The 23,364-nt window shown below is 37.3% G+C and overlaps 1 protein-coding gene across 7 annotated transcripts in view; it reads right to left on the reverse strand.

Annotated features, from left to right (window-relative positions):
• DNM3 (dynamin 3) overlaps positions 1-23,364 on the reverse strand; it is a 682,754-nt gene that overhangs the window by 412,770 nt on the left and 246,620 nt on the right. For 6 of the 7 annotated variants that reach the window (XM_078156497.1, XM_020970517.2, XM_020970513.2 and 3 more), the window contains 2 exons: positions 17,465-17,516; positions 16,615-16,644 (listed from right to left, as the gene is read on the reverse strand). In XM_078156497.1, the coding sequence (XP_078012623.1) occupies positions 16,615-16,644; positions 17,465-17,516 (82 nt within the window). The remainder of the gene's footprint in view (positions 1-16,614; positions 16,645-17,464; positions 17,517-23,364) is intronic. The other variant, XM_020970516.2, reaches the window with a different exon arrangement.

Consider the following 23,364-nt stretch of genomic DNA (forward strand, 5'->3'; position numbering starts at 1 on the left):
TTGGACATGTTGAGTTTATGTCTACCAGACATCCAGTTTGAAATTAAGAAGAGGAGAGAAAATCTGAAAGCAGTTGGGACTAGCAAGAAGAGAGAGAAAAGAGAGGCGGATGTCATGATAAGATGATGAGATGACAACTAAATTCATGAGAGCTGATGAGATAGTACAGAGGGAGAAGAGAAGAGGGCCAGGACAAAATCCTGTGGGACACCTACAGTAGAAGGCATGATCTGGATGAAGATCCACAAAAGCTAGAGAAGGCACAGTCAGATAGGTAGGAAGAGAATCAGGAGAGAGAGAGAGAGAGAGAGAGAGAGAGAGAGAGAGAGAGAGAGAGAGAGGAGAGAGAGAGAGAGAGAGAGAGAGAGAGAGAGAGAGAGAGAGAGGGAGGGAGGAGGGAGGGAGAGAGAGAGAGAGAGAGATTAAGAGAGAGAGAGAGAGAGAGAGAGATTAAGAGAGAGAGAGAGAGAGAGAGAGAAGAGAGAGAGAGAGAGATTGAGAGAGAGAGAGAGAGAGAGAGGAGAGAGAGAGAGAGAGAGACGGGGGGGAGGTCCCTGCAAACTTAGAGAGAAGAGAGTATCAAAAAGAAGAGTGCCAAAGGCTATAGAGAGGTCAAGGAGGATGATGGAGAAAAGTCTAGTAGATAACCTCTAAGGTCCCTTCCAACTAACATTCTGTGATGCTTCACTTTTTTCATCCATGGGGAATATTTCATCAATTTAATAAAAGAGAAAGAATAGAAAATGCTTATGAATTAACAAATATATTTTATTCTGGTCTAGAAAAATTCATTTTCTCATTTTTAAGGATTATCAACATTTGTGGACAGCAGATTGTATCTGTTTCTTGAGATAACACATGAACAATTTTCACTTCACTGAAATTTAAAAAGGAAAAGAAAACTTTAAAGAAAGATCAAGCAGAGAAGAGGATCAGAAAGAGCTCAGGCAAGCCCAACGCAAGCTCTGGTACAGCAGACAGAGAATGACCAGATTATATTGCTCATCTTCTCTGGGCTTCAATTTCCTCACCTGTAAAATGCATCACTTTTTGTAGTGGTCATAGTAAAGAATGTACAGAATGCCTTTTAGACATGTAAAGGAACATATAAATGTGTGCTATTATTAGTGGTAGGGCAGCTAGGTGATACAGTAGATAAAGTGCCTGGCTCATCTTCCTGAGTTGAAATCTGGCCTCAGATACTTCCTAGCTGTGTGACACTGGGCAAGTCACTTAACTCTGTGTGCCTCAGTTTCCTTATCTATAAAATGAGAAGGAAATGACAAACCACTCCAGTATCTTTGCCAAGAAAACCCCAAATGGGGTCATGAAGAGTCAGACATGATTAAACAACAACCATTATTACTGAGAGTAATAAAATTTAAATTAATTATATCTAATAGTATTTTATATTTACTATATGGGCAACACTTAGCATATTGCCATATCTCATCTGGTACTGGCTAAGAAATAAAGTGGAATAGATTAGGTACACAAGACAGAATAGTCAATGACCATAGTAACCTAGTGTTTGATAAACCCAAAGACCTCAGCCTTTGGGATAAGCACTCACTCTTTGACAAAAGCTGCTGGGCAAACTGGAAAGCAATAGGATATAAACTAGGTATAGACCAATATCTCATACCATATAGAAAGAGAAGGTCAAAATGGGTGCATGATTTAGACATTAAGAGTGACACCATAAGCAAATTAGAAGAGCAAAGAATAATCTACCTGTCAGATCTAGGAAGAGGAGAAGAATTCATAACCAACAAGAGATAAGGAGCATTACAAAATGTGAAGTAGATAATTTTGATTATATTAAATTAGAAAGCTTTTGTATAAACAAAACCAATGCAACCAAGATTAGAAGAAAAGCAGAAAGCTGGGGAACAATCTCTACAGCAAGTATCTCTGATAAAGGCCTCATTTCGAAAATACATAGAGAATTGTGTCAAATGTATAATAATGCAAGCCATTCCCCAATTGGTAAATGGTCAAAGGATATGAACAGACAGTTTTGAGATGAAGAAATCAAAGCTATCTATAGGCATATGAAGAAGTACTCTAAATCACTTTTGATTAGAGATACGTAAATTAAAACAACTCTGAGGTACCACCTCATATCTATGAGATTGGCTAAAATAACAAAACAGGAAAATGACCAATGTTGGAGAGGCTGTGGGAAAATTGGAACACTGATGCACTATTGGTGGAGTTGTGAACTGATCCAACCAATCTGGAGAGCAATTTGGAACTATGCCCAAAGGGTAACCAAACTGCATTTCCTTTGATCCATCAATACCACTGCTAGGTCTGTGTCCCATAGAGATCATAAAAAGGGAAAAGGACCTAAGTGTGCAAAAATATTTATACCAGTGCTATTAATGGTGGCAAAATATTGGAAATCAAGAGGATGCCCATCAATTGGGGAATGGCTGAACAAGTTGTGATATTTGAATGTAATGGAATACTATTGCATTGTATTGTATTGTATTGTATTGTATTGTATTGTATTGCATTGTATTGTATTGTATTGTATTGTATTGTATTGTACAATAAGAAATGATGACCAGGCAGATTTCAGAAAATCCTGGAAAGACTTGTACAAACTGATGCAAAGTGATATGAGCAGACCCAGGAAAACATTGTAGAGAGTATCAGCAACATTGTGTGATGATCAACTATGAATGACTCAGCTCTTCTCAGCAACACAATGATCCAAGACAAGTACAAAGGACTCATGAAGGAAAATGCTATCACATCTGGATAAAGAACTCCGAATGCAGACCAAAGCATACTTTTTTCACTTACTTTATTCTTACTCATGGTTTTTATCTGTTTCTTCTTTTACAACTTTGACTAATATGGAAATATTTTTACATGATAGTACATATATAAACTATATCAAATTGCCTGCCATTTTCAGAAGAGGGGAGGGGAAGAAGGGAAGGAGAAAAATTTGTAACTCAAAATCTTGTAAAAATGAATGCTAAAAATTTTCTTGACATGTAACTGGGGGAAAAAATACTATCAAAAAACAAAATAAAATAAGATATAATTAAAGGATAATTCAATTAAGAGAGATATGAGAAATAAAATATCAGCCATTATAAATTTTCTCTTTAAGATTTTCTCTCTTAATATTCCACCTGGCCAGCTAAACGGTATAGTGGATAGAGTAATAGGCCTAGAGTCAGGAAGAACTGAGTTCAAATTAGGTCTCAGATACTTACTAGCTAGCTGTGTGACCCTGAACAAGTCACTCAATCTCTGTTTGCCTCAGTCTTCTCAACTGTAAAAGAAGGATAATAATAGTGCTTTTCTCCCAGGTTTGTTGTGAGCATTAAATAAGATGTTTATAAAGTGCTTAGCATAGTGCCTGGCATATAGTAGGCCCTTAATAAATGCTTGTTTCTTTCCTTCCATATGGACACAAAATTAGTTCATTCTTTTTAGAGTTTTATAGAAGACAAATTTTGACCAAGCATAAAATGCATGTGCCAATGGGACATTCTCATCATGTGCTTTCCTATAGCTGAATCTATCTTGAAAGAGATACTACTGATTGTTGAAGAGTTCGATCCAGAGGAGTCACAACTGGGTGCATGGCCTCCAAAATACAATTGGAATGTGTTTAACAAGAACAACCACCAAACACAATACAACACAGGTAATGTTAATACATAGTTTTTTGCATGATGTCTCCCCCATTAGACCATAAGCACCTTGAGGGTAGAACATTCTTTTGCCTTTTTTCTATCTTAGTGCTTAGCATAGGACCTGGCACATAATAGGCACTTAATAAACACTGTCAAAAGTCACCTTTCACCTAACTTAGGAAAAAAGCGTGAGGATACTACTTTTACTGTGGCAGGCCAACACCTTCTCTACAATTTAAAGTCTCAGAGACCCTGTGAGAGCAGGGCTTGGCAAAGCGCAGCTCATGGGCCAAATCCAGATGGCTGTCTGTTTTTGTATGGCCCATGATTTTTACTAGTTTAAATAGTTGAAAAAATGAAAAGAAGAATAATATTTCGTGACATGTGAAAATTATATGAAATTCAAATTTGTGTCCATAATAAAGTTTCATTGGAACACAGCCATGCTCATTCATTTGCTTATTGTCTGTGGCTGTTTTCCGGTGGTCAGAGACCACGTATGGTATTCTCATCTCTTCTCACTGCTGCTTTGTTGTTTTTTAGTCGTTTCAGTTGTGTCTGACTCTTTGTGACCCCATTTGGGGTTTTCTTGGCAAAGATACTGGAATGTTGCCAGGTCCTTCTCCAGCTCATTTGACAGATGGGGAAACTGAGGCCAACAGTGACTTTCCCAGGGTCCCACAGCTAGTAAGTGTCTGAGGTCAGATTTGAACTTGGCTGCCCAAGTCACAGTGAAGCAGTTATGACTTGACAGCATTTTGAGTGACATGCATACCAGTACATACCTATCATGTCAAAACAAGTTAAAAAAAGAAAAATTGACATTGAATTCCATGCTTTTAAGGCAAAGCGAAGTGTGAATTATTCTGTTATATAATTAGATGGTGAAGCATGTGTTTATTATATAATGGCACAACATCTATGTTATACAATACCTCAATATTACCAAACTCATCACAATATTCCCAACTCACAAGAAAGCAAGAGTCAGAAAAATTTTGAACTTCAAGATAGAATATTTCATCGCAACATAATCTCTTAACAAAAATAAAAAACAAAAATGAAGCTACAACCAAACTAAGTTTCTGAGTGGTTCATTTGTTAGCCAATCCAGGAAAACTATGTATGGATGGTGAGTTAATTAAATCAGGTTTGATTTCAGCTACTGAAGGAATGTCAAGAGAGAAAATAAACTCGCTTAAGATTATTATTAACCTTTCAATTCAATTAACATCCTGTGTTTGTGGACTGATATTAGTATCTGGCAGTATTTATTTGTGTGAAAAAAATATTTTCAAAGATGAGATACATAAAATCTCACTACAGATCAGCATTAAAGATAAACATTTGCAATCAATTCTGATGATAGGAAACACTTAATTCCAATTAAGCAAAATGTTATTCCCTCCCACAAGAGAATTTCACAATTCCCATTAATAGACTTATATTTTAAAAATTGTATTTAATTATTGGCATTGTATTTTGAATTCCCTCATCAATAAAAAAATTGTGGAAATTTGTTTTCTCCTTTGTTTTGTAAGTAGCTCCATAAGGAAAGCTCAAGTGCCATCTCCTATATGATATCTCTCCTGATGGTCTCTTCAGCTGCTAATAGCTTCCTCCTCCATTTAAATTAGCTTGCACATATTTGTACATATTGCTTCCTCTCACAGAAAGAAAGCTTCTCAAAAACAGGAATAGTTTTATCTTTGTCTTTGTGTCCCCAGCACCTAGCAAAGTACCTGACACATATTAGGCCATTAATAAATGTTTGTTGATTGACTGATTGAAATGAGGCTGGTGACAGACGTCCTGAATGTTTTACTAGCCTAGTTAGGCTCAGAGAAGCTCATCATCAGATTGACCATAGGGTGATAAATTCTCAGTTATGGCAGTTCTCAGTAGTAGGTCATAGAGGAATGGCAATCTAGCACCCAAACTAATGAAAACACAAGCGATTGAAGTTCATATTTGAAAAACAAAACAAAACAAAACAACAGCAGCAGTACTCATTAAAAAACATACTTAGGATTACTGAAATTGTAAAGAGCATTCTTTCTCTGCTAATGCACACTTAATGGGTATTTAATTTTCTTACACACTCTTTTCAATTCCTGAAAAGCAATATTTATTAAAAAAAAAAAAAGAGGCAGCTTGATGTAGCCATTTAGAAAGCTGAGCCAGGAAAGCATTAGCTTGTTCAAGTTCCATCTTGTACTGCTTTTGGGACCCTGGGCAAGTTCTTCCACCTCTCCAGCTCTATGCACTATTGTACTTTACTATCTCTTAGACAATACATTAAACAGAGAAGGTATTGTCCTCCACTGGTACAGGGAATTTCCTCATCTGGAAATTCTCCATACCAATGAAATCACAGGTCTAGTCCCTATTTCTAGTTATTAAAATATACCACAAAATTAATTCCTATGTCTTTAAGAATTCTTAATAATTCCTATGGAATTTGAATTGGTAAGCAACCCCACTGCTTCTACCATTGATCACCTTTGAAAGTAGTCACTAGCTTGAGCTGCCATACGGGGTAGCTTTGTTGTATTTCACTCACTCTATGAAAAGAGCAGGTACTATTCACTGCAAGAGGTGACCATTTGGTGACCCCTTATTTAATCCCTTCTCTTTTCTCTGCATTAAATTGGTTCTAATTAAGTGCTCTAGGAAGCTGGCCAGGATGGTCCTCACCCCAAAACTATGCAACTATCCCCAAGAATGAGCACAGCTGCATCCAGGTGGTCAGGCTTGGCTCAGGGACAAGTAATGTAAAGTTATAACAGACCCCTCTGGGAAACCCTAATGGCTTCCCAGACCTGACAAGACCCCACCTTGTGTTAGCTGCTCCTCCGGGGACCCAGCTGCATGTGTCCCTGTGGGACTGCAAGACTAGAGGAATGACATATCAGCCAGCTAATGAGGGGCCACCATGTATTTCTTTGTTGTCAGCGACCTTGCTTTAAATATATATCCTCACTTAAAGAAACCTTACCATTAACAAGCAAAATCAACAGACTATATTATTACTTCTGTATTCAAAAACAAATAAAGAGATCCCAGAACAAATTATCTGAGGCTCAGAGTGTTCTTGCCTCGAAAAGACAGTAAGCCTTCCTTTGCCAAATACTAAACAAAACAAAAAACACTGATACAGGGCAGGAGTCTAGCTTAATGTTGCCCCCAAATTTCCATGTAAATATACCAACCATTAAAACGGAGTAGTTGAATAGCTGCTCACTTGTGGCATCATACTCCAAGAATTGATTTCATTCTCTTTTAAGTGCTGAAGCTTTTAAAATTCCCATATCTTTTCATTGTGATTTATTTATAATTTTGGAGCTAACATTTTCCCCATGGGAATATATCCAAAAATGGAATTCAAAAAGGAAGTAATAGAAATATTCCATAAAAATCTACTTTCCAGGAATGTGTTACTACTTTTGAGATATATCTACCCATATACGCACAACATAAATTGTACTGTTCTGTACTAGTAAGCATTTATCTGTGCCTACCTAAAGAAAAAAAGTCAGCTGGCAAGTGAAAAGAGGTTTGCTGCCTCTTTTTTAAGACTAAAGTAAGACTTTGCTTTAAAGCAACACATGACTACCTAATCCAGCATAATTCCTGATAAGGATGATATCACAAGGTTACTAGAAAACATGAAATTGTAAATGGATAAAGTGACAAATTTCAGCTTTGATTAATAATTGTTATCTCATATCCATTTTTAGAAGACTTTCCCATATAAGGAACACATTTTCCACTGTTTTCACTACTTCTCTTATATAATTATCAGCATATTGGAAATTCAATTCATGCTACTGATTTATTATTACCTTGGGAGTGAAATTTGAATAGTACACACAGAGCTACAACTAGCACTAGGCAAATGAGACTTTGCCTCAAGAACACAACATAGTAAGGAGATCACTTCTACTCCAGGAGGCTGAGTGCGCATCCTCTTTCTAGCAACCACCATCCCCGTGTCTTGACACTATTCCTGTAGTCCTCTATTGGCCTGGGATCTACAAATCCTTGGCTGTCACCCTTATAATTCCATTATCATGATATCCTTCCAAGGCTCTCTTCCCTTCTTTAGGCACAAGTGTACCCATAGTTACCGTGTCACACCTCTATCCCCTTGCTTTCGCCCTACGTGGAAAAAGCGTCTAGTAATGGCCCTGATTATACTCTGATGCCACTATGTTTTATTTTGTAAATGTATACATACCAGTCTAGTGAAAGAAATGTAAATGGAAAAAACTTTTATGGAGTTGAGGAATCCAACTTAGAACTAAAAATAGTGTCTGAGTCAACGTATTATAATATTCTAAAACATGTGGAAACATATTTTCCATCCTTGGGTTCCATGAATGTCACTAATGTTGAAGAAAACTTGTATGTGCCTTCTTGATTTTCCTATAGACATTTTTATAGTACGTTCCTTCGTAAATATCAACTGGAAAATATCAGTGATATAATCCAAGTCCAAGTTAAAGTTCTTGCTCAGCCCAACTATATGTCATGAAAACTTTCCTCATAGTTTTTTTGGTATGTCTTTTGGCTTCAGAATGATGGAACTATCACATTTCCAGGCAGATCAAAGTAAGTGGGCTTCAGACTTGAAAAGAATCATTTCCAAATTCCTCCAATGTGTTCATGGGATATATGTTGCTGAAGAACTGTCTCTATATATTAAGGTACTACAAAAACTAAGACTGTCAAAGAAATATCAGAACTAGTAGACCCTAAGCAAGGCAAGTTCCAGGAGACAACTAGATACCCAGCAAGCATGAAATGAGGATCAATTAGTATACAAGACTGCAAACTACCTTGGTTCGTGTCCTCCAGACCACTGAGTTACTTTGGAACAGTCACGTGTGCAGGTTTACACAAAACTTCACACTGCCCATTCCAGGACTTAGAATATGCTTAAACATTTCCTCCCTCCACTTTCCTCATCCTACTGCCAAATGAGAACAGTGTCCTTATGGATAAAATGAAGAGATTCCCTTCCTTTTTTTTCTGCTCCTTACCTTTATCTCCCTCTTGGTTTGTCAACAAACATCTATTAAGCATTTACTAAGGCCCAAGCACTAAGGTAATTACCAGGGATACAAAGAAAGGTAAAGACTATCCCTGCCCTCAAGAAACTTGCAGTCTAAAGGGGAAGACAACATACAAATGACTACGTACAAACAAGCTACAGACAGGGAAGGCACTAGAATTAAGGGGAAGTAGGAAAGGCTCCCTGTAGAGGATTGTAGCTGGGACTAGAAGGTAGAAATGAGGAGGGAGAGCATTCCAGGCCTGGAAAAAAGACAGCAAAAAGGCCTAAAGTTGTGAGATGGAATATCTTATTTGAGAAACAACAAATAGACCACCATCACTAAAACACAGAGCATGGGGAGATAGGGGTGATAGGGTAAGGTGTAAAAAGACTGGAAAGGTAGGGAGGAACAGAAGCCAAATAGGGAATTTTGTATTGGATATTGGAAGTGATGAATCACTTTGATAGCTGACCAAAGGATGAAATGGGGATAGGAGACACTTATGGCATGCAGACTAACCAGCAGGTTATTGCAGTATTCTAGATGTGAGGTGATAAGGCCTTGCACCAAGATGGTGGCAGTGTCAGAGGAAGAAGGGTGTATACATGACAGGTACGAAAAAGGTAAAGTTCAACTGACCTTGGCAACATACTGGATATGGGAGGTGACAGAGAGTGAGGAGTCAAGGATGACAGATAGGTTTGGATGACTGGGAGGATGGTGGTAGTGAAAACAGTAACACAGAAGTTAGGAAGAGGGGAGAGTCTGAAGAAAGTCAAGTTCATTTGGGCATACACAGGAGAAGAACCAGGAAAGAAGAGTCTCATGAAAATCAAGAAAAGAGAATATGAAGGAAAAAGAGCGCTCAGCAGTGTCAGAGACTGCAGAGAGATGAAGAAGAATGAGAATTAAGAATTCAAAATTATGAGGTCATTAGCAACTTCAAAAAAAGCAGTTGAGATTGAATGATGAGGGCACATGATGAAAGTACAGCCAGGTGTAAATGAAGAGATGGCTGGCCTGGAAGTCCTCTTTAAATGAGGGCTTTGGGAGTTCTTTCTCAATTTCTTTTTGTGGGTTGTTGCCTTCCCCCATTAGACTGTAAACTCTCTGAAGGCAGGGACTGTCTTTTCATCTTATATTTGTATACCTATCACTTAGCATTGCATCTGACACATAATAGATGCTTTACAAATGCATATTAACTGACTGGCAGAAGGCATCTGGGTGATGTGAGATGAGGAAATGGGAGCTTTGGGCAAATGGCTTTATTTTTTTCAATAAAATATTAGGCAAGATTCTCAGCTGAAAGACTTCAGGAAGGAAGAGTTATGGGAAATTTGAAGAGGGATAAAAAATGTTTGGAAAAGCTGTGGTGGTGAGTGGAGGAGAGAGTTAGAAAGGTGTAAAAGGATAGCCTTGCAGCAATGAGGGTCCAGTTGGGTTTATGTAAGATAAATTTGTAGTGACCCAATTGAAACATTATTATGATATTCTACAGCTTTGTTCATCAGCACGTGTGTAGAGAAGCAAAGCAGCAGGTGTTAGGAGTGATCCAAGGTTGATCCCAAGCTAGCTGATAGCTTGCCAAATCCTGGAAACAGATAGCTTCCAGAACAAGGCCATATAGTAGAAGGTTAAGCTTTCCTGTGGGTAGCAGAGAGCCAATGTTTTTACTACCAGGTAGGATGATTCCCCCTGTGCCTATTATAGCAACAGATCCCCTTCACCTGAACTATCTGAGCATAGGGAACTATGTCAGTCCTAGATCCCAAATTAGCCATAGGCAGCATTGAGGTGACTAAACATCTCCTTCTCTCTCTCTCTCTCTCTCTCTCTCTCTCTCTCTCTCTCTCTCTCTCTCTCTCTCTCTCTCTCTCTCTCTCTCTCTCTCTCTCTCTCTCTCTCCCTCTCTCCCCCCTTTCTTTTCTTTCCACTCCTCTCCTATTACTTCAGTCGAAAGTACTGTTTCAGCCCTGAGTTAGCACCAAGTCTGACAATATGTGCATTTCTCTAGAAATTAATAAACCCAAACATGCCTACTGCCTCCACCTCAGGTCCTCCCTTCTTTATTCTAATTTCTTTACCTTCACTGCCAAGGTCCATTGGGCCTGAACCCCACAACACCAAACACAGGTCATTTACCATACATGATGAGCTTTCTCTCAGCCCAAGATCCTGTCTTTTAGTTATCTCCAAAATGGCTCTGTGAGGTCAAATTACCTTCAAGCACACAAACAAGTCCAAGGAAACAGTTCCGGTCCACCAACCTCCAGAGATGTCTTTGGTCTTCTTCAGTAAGGCCATCATTGCAGAAACAGTGGGACTACAACCAAAGACCCAGGCCTGGTCCAACCCTTCCAGCCTTCCTCTGGCCAACAACATCTGTTGTTTTAAATTCTCCTCCCTGACAGGACCTCTGTTTTTTGTGGTTTTCACTGAGGAAGACAAACTATTCAAAATTAACGTGTTCAGAGCATCACTAGTGGGAGCTCTAATACTATATCCCAATTGGAGAGGGGTATTTTAGAATATAGTAGGGGGCAATCCAGGTGGCCTAATCCAGGTGGCCTGACCCAGGAAAACAGAGGGCTCAAGGTCTACCCTCTGGGAGTTTATAATCTCTTCGGGTAAAACAAGTGACAGTTAAGAGTCACTGATGGGACCAAACCTGGAATTGTCTACTTCTTTTCACTGTCCCTTCTTGGAATCCCTAATTTCATTCACGGTTCTGATTCACCTGGTTTTAATGTTGTTTCTGTCCCCAAATTATTGTGTATGGGGAAGGGAGGGAGTTCTACACCCTCCATTTCAACCAATGCAAATAAGGCTTAGACTTCTCAAACGAATTAGTTAAAGGTATAAAGTATGTGGAAACAAGTCCAAGACACCTGTATTGAATTAATCAATTAAAAGTATAAACTACTTTAGTATTCCACAAGGGAGTCCAGCACAATCACACCCAACTGAAACTTCATGAAAAACTGCCCGAAGGGAGAAAAGGAGGTCGAGTAACCTGAGACCACGAGTGACCCTGTCTGGCCCCATCTGTTCTCTAAGCTTGACCCCGATTGTCCCATGGATTGGGACAATCGTGTGTGTGATTGGGGGGGGGGGTGAGTCCAGAGGTGGGGTTACAGAAACTAATTCCTTTACCTGCTAATATACCCCCCATAGTAGAACATAAACCCTTTGGTCAGGGAATGTTCTTGTTCTGTCTTTGTGTTCCCTAGGATTTGATAGAGTGCCTTTTATATAGTAAATGTTTAATAAATGGTTATTGGATTAATAATAATAGCATTTATATAGTGCTTACTATGTGCCAGGCATTATGTTAAACACTTTTACAATTATTATTTCATTTGATGTTCGCAACAACCCTGAGATGTAGGTATTATTATTATTATTATCCTTATTTTACAGATAAGGAAACTGAGGCAAATAGGTTAAATGATTTTTCCAGGGTCATATAGCTAAGTAAGTGTTTGAGGCCACATTTGAACTCAAGTCTGTGCTCTATTCACTGAGCTACCTAGTTGCCTCTAGATTATTTGGGCTGAATGATAGTTAGGAGAATTCAGAACTGGTTGAATAACCAGACCCAGAGAGTAATGACTAATGAACAGATATCAACCTGGAGGGAACTCTCTAAAGAAATGTGCAAAGCTCTCTCCTTTGCTTTATTCCAATTTACATTCTTTTTTTGGAGGAGGGGGTGCAGGGGGCCAGGTAATTGGGGTTAAGTGACTTGCCCAGGGTCACACAGCTAGTATGTGTCAAGTGTTTAGTCTGAGGCCAGATTTGAATTCAGGTCCTCCTGACTTCAGGACTGGTTCTCTATCCAGTGCACCACCTAGCTGCCCCCCAATTTACAGTCTTGACAATGACTTTGACAAAGCATCAGATTTGTGAAAGACAGAAAGCTGTGAGGAATTTACTGATGAACTGAATGACAAAGAAATTTTGATAGGCTAGGACAACATAAGCTGAGACTTAATAAGGTTAAATGTAAAGTCCTTAAAGAGGGTTAAAAAAAAATCAAGAGCATGAGTAGAGGAGAGGGCAGATGTGATGATCCTACAAGTGTTAGTGGACTGAAAGCTCAATGTGTCAGCAACAGAACATCACAGCTAAAAAAAATTTTTTAAAAAACTAATGCTAGCTTAAATATCAGAATGAGGAAGGTTTAGTCTAATTGTACTCAGACTACATATGTAATACTGTATTTAATCTAGATACTCATTGATGGTGAAGGGAAATATAAAACTCCAATACCTCATAAGTTAGAAGGGGCCTTAAAGATTACATCTCATTTTACAGATGGGAAAATTGAGTCCCAAAGAAATTAAGTGATTTTCTTCATGGTTACACAAATAGCAAAGATGGCACGCAAGCCCACATTTTCTGACTCTCAGTCAAATGCAATTTCTAGTCTATCTTGCCTTTTCCCTAGAAGCAAAGAACTAAAACCAAGCTGAATTCTAATATTTTAAAGAATTAAAGAAAAATACTATAGAGAAACTATGATAGTGGCAACCAATAAAACAAGAAAAAAATTAAATGACCCTCATTCCTATATGGTGTCTTTTGGATTATATAGTGACAGTGAAAAAGTTCTGGCAAAGGGAGCTGAATCATGCAAGTTTTAAACTGTCAAGAAATCTTAATTTCATTGTTGGTACTTTAAATGTAAGAGCCTTTCCCAATTACCAGTGAATAGACATATTGCTGGGGAAAGTAAATTAAATCAGTCTTGACATTCCTGCCATAAGTGAAACCAAAAGAAGGAAGTTGCAGCAAGAACCAAAAATGACTCACAAGTACTTTTTGAGGAGCAAAGAAAAATTGGTAGAGTGGGTTTTACCATATAGCAAAAGGCAACAAGAAACATCATTTTATGTTATTTGGTTATCATATACTGTAATACTAATGATAAGTATGTGAAGGGGGAGGGAAAGAGAGGAAGTCAATTGATACACTCAATCCCTCTTCACCCAATTAAAAGAACTGACAAAATTCTCTAGCCCTAATACCTTTATCAGGTGTGACTATCTCTATTGAATCAATAGCACTAAGCCAATGTATGCTGCAATGGAAAGTGAGCTCAAAACCCAGACATTCAAACATCTGTTAACATAGAGGAGATAACAGCTCCAGCCAAGCCACTGAGGGGGGAATTGCTTGGCAGGAAGGTGCAGAAGGATGGGGAGAACTTAAGCTTCTTTCTCCTCCCCTCCCAATTTTGACATTTGTTTGTAAATAGTTGTTTGCATGGTTCCTTTCTCCAGCTTCTAAAGAGGCAACTGTTTTGGCCTTTCTTTTTATCTCTAGCACATAATAACTTAATGTTAGCTGAATAACTGATTGACTGGCTAGCAATGAGATGGTTAATATTCATTCATTAGATCATTTAAATAACTTCAGTGTTCATCAGAAAAGGCACTTTTATACTACAAATGGAATTATGTAAATAATTCTTACATAGTTAATTGGATAAATAGTTCTAATAAGAGAATCAATAGTGGGATGCTTACCACAAGTCAAATTCAATAAGGCACTAGGAAAAATATTCAACATACCAAAAAATTATCAAGTAACAATAATACAAATCCACAAAACAATGTAGAGTTGAGAAATGGTCAGTCTTCATGATTCCCTTCTTGCTAGCTGAAATTTTTGTGTAAAACATAGGCTGAACTAGAAACATGGTTGGGCTTTACTCCATATTGACAGTGCTATATATTACATACACTTTTTCAACATCTGGAGCAACAATTAAACTTATTATCTAGTTATCAAGCATAATTAGTTAAAATAGGAAGTTCCTACATGGCTCCAATCCAATCTGTCACCTACCACTAGGTCCATTTCAGAAGTGAAATCCTCCTTAGCCCTGACTAACCCTGCTCCTATCTACATGCAACCTCCCTAGCAGTTTGTTTCACGATGTCATGAATGTCTTTCCCCATGAAGCTTTATGTCAAAGAATATCCCCTGACAACTTAATTTGTCTTCATAAATTAATTTGGAAATACTTCCACGCCGCTTACCCGAGAGTGTTTTGTGAAGCTTGTTCCAGTTGCCAAAATCGCTAGCTAAGATGCTGAATAAAAGGTTGCTTTTGTTATTTCAAATATATTAGAAGACAGACTAACCTGCGGCTTAAAAAGAAACCTTTCCAAGTCAGGCCAAAACCTCAGACGACAGCATTAAAAGCCAAAGATGAAGTGTGAGAAGATAAGTTAATAGAAGAAAACAGAAATCTAGTAATACCTCATCACAGTAATAAGTCATTTCCAGGTCACACAAATACAAACATCCAGATTCATAAATAAAGTTGTTCCATTTCATAATTTAAAGCCCACTGCAGTCAAGCCAAGAAAAAAAAGTAACCCAAAGAAATATTTGCAAAATAACATTGTATATAATAACATGCTAGTAATGCTGGAACAAATAGTATATGCTGCATTTGACACTATTGCTCTGGTTTTATCCTTCAGAATGCTATAGCTTCTTTAAAAGGTGGCATTACAGTATTTAGTAAAAAATCACAGATGATTATGATTTTACTCCTCATTATTATGCAACTAAATATTGCATTTCATTCCCTCTCAATACTGATGAAATATGTGCATATAATATGCCATATATTATAATATATATGTATATATATGTATGTATATATATATATATACACATACATATATACATATACACACACACTTTTAGGGTTAGAGAGAATTTTTCAAGTTAGAAAAGAGGGATTTACAATTATGCCTTAGAATGTAAGCCCACTGAAGGCAGGGGTGACTTTTTTTTGGTCTTTGTATGTGTTCTCAGCCCTGGCACAATTCCTGTTGTATAGTAAGTACTTAATGTTTATTGTTTGTTGGATGAATACGAAAGAGTTTTTTGCTAGAGAAAAAAAAATCTCAATTTTCACATTAGTCTCCTCAGAATAATTCGCTGCATATTTTTATTTTTAAAAAATTCATTTTTAATGATGCTAACAATGTTGGCATACCTAATCTCTTTCCTTCAAAAGCTTCATTAAATGAGGAACAAGTTCATTTTGTTCTCAAACAGGATATACACATACTTTAGTGGAAAGTGAGACTTTCTCATCCAAACTTCAGGTTTCACTTTATCCCTGCTAAAAATTAAGTGTGAATGGTCTAAGAAAAAACCTCAGCAGAATCCCTTCTGCCCATGCGAAATCAAAGGTCACACAGCAGTCTTTCTGTACCCACAGAATGTTGGTTCTAAGGTTCTCTGGCCTTTTCCTATGCCAAAGAAGTCACAGGCCTAGTCCCTTTCCCTATTGCTGTCTTTAAAAAGATTAGATCTTGATTCATGAGAAATGTCACCCAATTTAAGGTTGCTGTTACCTATTTATTTTCATGAACTTTAGTGAAATGGGGTTTTGGTACCCATACACACACAAAAAAAATCAGATGCCAAAAAATTCATCCACCTTTCCAAGAAACATAGTTTGTATTTATTGGAAATATCATAAATCAGGAGTGGGAAACTTTTACCTTATAATAATAAAGCATAAAAGGATAGAGGTTTTAGTCAATTAATGATTTTAATGATTATAAGACCCATACAATTACAGGAATATCAAAGCATCCGTAGTGTTAATGGCTTGATACCAAAGCATATTACATTACACTAGTTCATACTTGTAAATCACAGCGAGTTATTAGCAGTGAAGGGACGAACCTTCCTGAGGTTCTCATTTCAGTGAGAGGATGTTATAGAGAAGATAGCCTCGGTTTAAAAAAAACTAGTAGCAAGCGCTAGTTGAGTTAATTAGTTAAAGACAAACTTTGCACTTGGGGAAGCGGAATGAAAAAGCAACAGTAAAGCTTACAGAACTTAGCTCGTACAATTTGCCTTGAAGGCGGAAGATTGGTTCCCTGAAATAGCAAAGAATTGTGTTTTAGTTAAGAAAAAAAGTTTCTAGAGAAAAATCTGAGTCATTTATTCCTTCTCCCTTCAAAACAATGAAAATCATAAAATTCAATCACAGAGGTTCCCATTTATCTCTGCATCATGAAAATTTACACTAGTTACAGAATCCTCATTGTTTTGACTTGAAAAGAAATAACAATGCAAATATTCATTATCACACAAAACATAACAGAAACAGCAAACTTTCAGTTAATGCAATCTCTGCAAAGCACTATGATTAGTCAGAGACAGCTGATGAACCTAAAGGATGAATATTTTAAAGACCAAATCAATGTTCGTAATTAACATCTTCATAAAGCCAAAAGAAATTCTGACAAAGAGCAAATCAAGTTGCAACAGCCTTCCTCTATGAGCTGTCCCTTCACTGTTACCAAGCTGTGCAAATGTGTGAACTAGTAAGCGGCACCAGAAAGCCCATGCAAGTACTCACCAGCACTTTATCCTTGAACTGACTCAGATTCAGTGATCATCAAATTAAATTTAGGGGTAACATAAGTAGGTAAAATAGTACATAGAGGATAGGAAGTGGAAATTCAAAAAGCTATGCAAATAGCAGAAGTTATTAAAAAGAAATCAAACTGTTAGCAGCACAAAACAACTAATGAAATGACTATATTTCATTCTGCAAACTTAAAAGATGAAACACAAGCTGCATGTCAAGCAGAATTTGCATAAAATTATTTGCATCCAAAAAATTGTAAATAAAGCAATTTGGCTCCAGTTCATTCAAGCATGCAGTTAGTGATTCTCTTACAAAATTCCTACCTGATTTCCAACTGCACTCTTCTTGTGAACCTGACTGCTTCTTTGCTGGGCACTAAGAAAGGCAAAAAGGAAAGGTTCAGTGAAGAAATTCTGGTTTTACTCCTGATCAACTAATAGGTATTAAAATAGACCCAATACTGATGAAAGTAGAATTGAGTAATGTCGTCCAATGAAGAGATTGCAGGTTGGTATAAAACTTGTGAAGGAAAACAATTATTCTGAACTTGCAGTAATTAATGTTTATAAAACAAAAATATGGGAACGCTACAGGAAGAAAAGCTGTTATCTAGAATCTCATGAATCTATAAGCATTGGTTAACTACTATAGGCATAAAAGATAACAGAATTCAGTGTGGTCTGTCTGTTAGAGAATACAAAATTCCAACAGAAATTAGAGCTCTTTTTTAAGTTTCACACATGTGAAACTTAACTTCTAGTATTTTAAAGTATTCTATTATTTGATTATATTGTTCTAAACACCCTGGTATTTCATCATAATATGAGAGGGGAAACAATAAAGAGTAAAAAAATCAATTAGATTATTCCAGGAAGACTGGCAAAGTCTTTCCTCTATTGATTCCTTAGTGGTTTATCTTGCAAGCTTGCTTGAAAGATCTTCATTGAGCTTTTCAACATATTCTCAAGTTTCACATATCTTAATAAATATTAAATATCACTAAAAGGAAGTGTTAAAATGATGGAATCCAGTGTTTTGATCAAAACAGATACCAGTTTATAATGGTTTCTCTAGCTGCTGGTCCTCAATAATTTCATGTACAATGTAAGTACATCGCACTTTTTTCTTAAGAGGAATGTTGTAATCACTTCATTTCATTTAAAAAATATTTAGACAAATTACTGACTACAAAAATCATACCAAACTGGCAGAAAACTATAAGAAACAAACTTTACTTGAGTAGCTAGCTTTCTAGAAAATGTTAAGTACCAAATGGAGTCTTCCATTCAGATAGTAAAAATGGAAATCAATGAAAGCTTTACTGATCCAAAAGAACTCTGTTTTATAAAGGGATCAAGCAACTGATAAAAAATAAAGCAGAACGGTACTTGTTATTCATGATTGGCTATGGTGTCAAGACTGTTGTCATGTAAAATGTTTCATTTATTCATTTTTGATGAGCTCTCGAAAAGAAAAAAAAAAAGAAACTTACATATCTATCAGCAGTAAGGCAGGTCACTAGGGCATAATCCAGAATCTAGCTGGGCCTCAGGCAAAACATGTGAAATAAAGCTCGAATAAAGCTCGAAGGGTGATTTGTATGTGATCAATAAACATTACAGTATGCATAAGGGGAGCATGGCTTTAACTCTGTCCTTGGAATCCTGGATCTGATCCACAGAAGTAGTCATGAAATTAACTCAATAAACATCTCTACTAATATGTTTCTCCTCCCAGGAAATATAACAACTTAACCCAGTTAAGATCAACTTTTTTTTTTCCTGAGGATCTTCAAAGAATGACTGATTATGAAAATTTCGTGGGTTGAAGGAATTTTTTTTTAACATGGCACCTTAAAAACATCTCTCATTCTTATTCCACCTCTGCTTGGTGATTGCCCTCTCTTTAGTATCCACCAGAATTTCATAAATCATAGAATTCTATAATTGAAAGGAACTATATGTTATCTAGTCTAACACCCAGCTCCATGATTAGTGACAAGTGATTATCTACCTTTTTGTATTTCCCCACCAGATACATATAATAGTGGGTAACACCTAACATTTAAATACTGCTTTAAGGTCTGTAAAACATTTTATATACAATATCTTCTTTAATCTTCATAACACTGGGGATTCTGGAGAGTAAAACTTAGAAAAGATAAAGTACAAGGGACTTAAAGAGGCTTTGGAATAACTTCTGAGGGAAAAAGAGCAAATGAAAAAAAGTACAAGAATTGAGAGCTCCCTTCTTTAAAAAAAAAACCAAAATCTACATACCTGGTATACCTATATACCTCAAGCTGTCATCCAATATTTCTTCACTCTGTCACTAACAAACATACAGAAAACCACCAGCATCTACAGCCTCTAACATGTGACTACCTACTCACTTATCCATCTGATTTCACATCTCATCTCTCTAATAAAACCACTCTCTCATGATAAATCATCTCTTAAATGCTATCTGTCCTGAGGCCTCTTTTATTCTCAATCTTAATCAGAGATTCCTATCCTGGTTTGTGTGTCATGAACCCAATCAGTAACCCTAGGGACTCCTCAAAATCATATTTTTAAATAATTGAAGGAAATACTGCCTTTCAGTTGCAGGTTAGTGTAAATAACAATCTCTTTTTTTTTCTCATCCAAGTTCATGGGCTCCCTAAAATTTACCTGTGGAACCCTAAGAACCTTTGATCTAAGTGAACTTCTTTGGACATCTCATCAGCACCAGTAAGTTCAAATATCTTATCTCCTTAAGCATTGTTCCCAAATCATTATATCTAGCTCTAATTTCCCTGCTGAACTCAAATTATCTGTCATCAACTCCTTGATGGATACACGCTGAATGTTTGTAGGCCTTTTGAACTCAGAATGCCCAACATGTAACTCGATCTATTCTGTCATAAAAATGTCTCCCTGCCAAACTTCCCTAGTGAAGGCATCACGATATTCCTACTATTGCATTTCACAAATGATTTTCCAGCCAAACCAGACTGCCTGATGCTGCCCACAATCCACATTCCATATTCTGCTAATGGATGTTGACACTGATTATATTGCCTAATTTTTTAACTCTCAACTCAGGAACTCCCTCTCCCATGAGTCTTTCCTTTCCCTTCTAGTTCTTAGGGCTTTCTCCTCTCAATGTATGGGAGGCATCCTCTAGGTCACTTTTATATTTTATAAATACCAGGACTACCCTTGAGCTATGTCTCCTTTGTCCCTTCACCGGGATACAGGACTGGCCCAACTGTCTTTTCCAGTCATATATGATCTTGATGTTGTAATAGGTATTTAGTGATCCCAGATCACCTAAAATGGAGGCACCCCCATGAGTGATGCCAACAACTTGCTTCTAGGAGACAGTCACAGGCATGGACATTCCATGTTGACCTCCCATGTGTGTGAGAGCCCTCTTTTCCTGGACTAGAATCATAGCTCTGTTTTTCCTGTGATGTCTAGGGGCATCTGGGTGGTTCAGTAGATAGAATGTCTGGCCTAGAATCAGGAATATTTATCTTCCTGAGTTTAAATCTGGCCTCAGGTACTTACAAGCTATGTGACCCAGTTTGCCTCAGCCTCCTCATCAGGAGAAGAAGTGGCAAACAACTCCAGTATATTTATTAAGGAAACCCAAAATGAAGTTATGAACAGTCAGACATGACTGAAACAAATGATCAGCAACAAGAACTAGGGGTGAACAGCAGGGGCACCACATACTAAGCTGGGGAAGGAAGGTCCTGAGAGCTACTTTTCCCTCCCCTTAGGCCCTGTGAAATGGGCTTGGGGTGTTGGTCTTGTTTTGTTTATCCTTTTCAGTTGTAGGTAGAGGGAGTGGAGTCTCTGCCAGAGGAGTTCAGGCCATGGGGATCTTTAAGTCCAGATTGTTGCAGCCAGTCCATCAGAAAAGGCCTGAGAAGCCAGGGTTGTAGGGGTGGCAGTAAGGTGGGGTGGAATTGGAATTTGATGGGACTAATGCTATGAAGGAAATAAGCTAAGCTATGAACATCCTTTCTCTTTTTCATCTTCAATATCTTTATCTAGAGGCTTTTTCCTTGTGGTCTACCAACACTCCCAGGACACCCCTGACATTTAAAACTGCACTTAACCCTGAATGTCTGAAAGTCTGCCATCTTATATTACTCTTCCCTTTCATAGCCATAATTCTAAAAAGGGAAGCATACAAATGACATTGTTGGAGGGGATTCAGGAAAACAGGCATATTGATATAACACTGGAGGAGCTATGAATTGATCCAGCCATTCTTCAAGGCTACTGATAACTAACTACCAAGTCACTAAACTGTGCATTCTTTTTGATCCAGTTATACCAATACTAGGTCTTCTCCCAAAGAGGTCGAAGAAAGAGGTAAAGGAAACACATATACAAAATATATATGCATGTATGTATGTATGTATACACATGTATGTATGTATACACATATATGTATATACATATCATCACTGTTGGTAGTGAAAACAAATTGTAAACTAATATTAGCAGAAGCATTAAAGACTAATTTAAGATTTGTAAAGTGCTTTATAGATAACATCTCATTTGATCCTCACAAAAGCCCTGAGTGGTAGGTGCTATTATTATCTCCATTTTATAGATAAGGGAACTGAGGTAAACAGAAGTTAAGTGTTTTGCCCAGGGGTTACCCAGTGTCAGAGTGTCAGAGGCTGGATTTGAACTCAGGTTTTCCTGATTCCAGATGCAGTACTCTATCCACTGTACCATCTAGCTACCTTTGAGGAAATATCTGTCAACTGGGAATGACTGAACAAATTATGGTAGATGAATATAATGGAACATTATCATATAGCAAAAAATAATAAGAGAAAGGGATTCAGAGAAACCTGGGAAAACTGGGACAAGGGTGAGGTTCACTCAGCCAGCCACCCTTATTTCAAGCTCCACACTATGGGGAGGTATTTCTTGTCTTTTCTTTTTGTTGCATTTTTAATGACATATGGTCATTCTAGCTGGCACATTTCTTATTGACTGAGATGGTAATGTTTGAAAGTTATAGTGAGAAACATATCATTTAACATTTACTTTCATAAATAAAGCTAAAAACTAACTTAAAAAGAAGGCCTTGGTGGTAGTTGGGGGTAATAAGCAAGACACAAAAGGGGAACTTGCAGCCTGTGGGTTACATGTACAAAATTTGGAGGAAGACGAAATCCTCATATTGATTGGAAACTGATGGGGAAGATGACACATAAGTGATTTGTAAACAATAGATTGCATTCACATGAGAGCAGAAGACATCCTTGTAATAAACCAGAGTTCAGTACTACGGGAGGGAGAGAAAAATAATGTGAGAAGAAAAATCAAAGTTGCTCTGTAGTCTGATGCCAAGGTTCTAATATACTGCATTTAACAGTGGCAACACAGACATTCTATAGGGGAGAGAGATATAATAAAGGCCACGACTCACAGGATTTTCATGGGGCTCATGTAACAAGGACTGAAGTATATACACTGTATCATTTCAACTGTGAGAAAACAGGTGTCAGGACATACTCACCACACTGGAAAACAAACAGACCTTGGTCTGCGAGATGGCATTGAGCTATCACTTTATCAGGCTGGGTCTGGAGCCTGTGTTTCCTTTAAACCACTAGAGAACGTAAATCTTAGTAACTCAGGAGCCAGATCGTCCGCATGGTACAAATGGAGGCGATCATGAGAACCTGAAAGCTCACTCCACAAGAGGGCTCTGCTAATAAGCTTGCCTTTCTATTTAAATGGTAGGATTAAGGAGAAAGAATGGGAGCAAAAGAACAATTTGATCAGCTATTATTCATGTAAATTGCTAAATCGAATTTAGTGTAAAACCTGGGTAAAACCAGGATTTGGTGCTTTTTTAGACAAAGAGAATAACAAATAAACTCCATAAATGTTTTTCCTCTGAAATATTTGATTGTTAAGCATAGAAACTTTATTATAATTGGACAATCAAACATGTAGACATCAGGAAAATCCAGAGTACAATCATCCTACAGCAGCACAAACTTAGCCACATTATAAATAAAACATTTTATGACCTATATGTGGTAACAGAAAGATGGAAGGGAAAAATGTACATTGTGAATATGATAAAATTCTACTTCAAGAACAAAATCTGTAGCAAGTTTACCTTATAAAGGTCTTTTATATATGATAAATAAGGAACTGATTCAAACTCATAGGAACAAAAGTCATTTACCAATAGT

Source organism: Phascolarctos cinereus, unplaced genomic scaffold (assembly GCF_003287225.1).
Source record: "Phascolarctos cinereus isolate Bilbo 61053 unplaced genomic scaffold, phaCin_HiC Scaffold_5;HRSCAF=322, whole genome shotgun sequence".
In the NCBI taxonomy this organism is placed as follows: Eukaryota; Metazoa; Chordata; class Mammalia; order Diprotodontia; family Phascolarctidae; genus Phascolarctos; species Phascolarctos cinereus.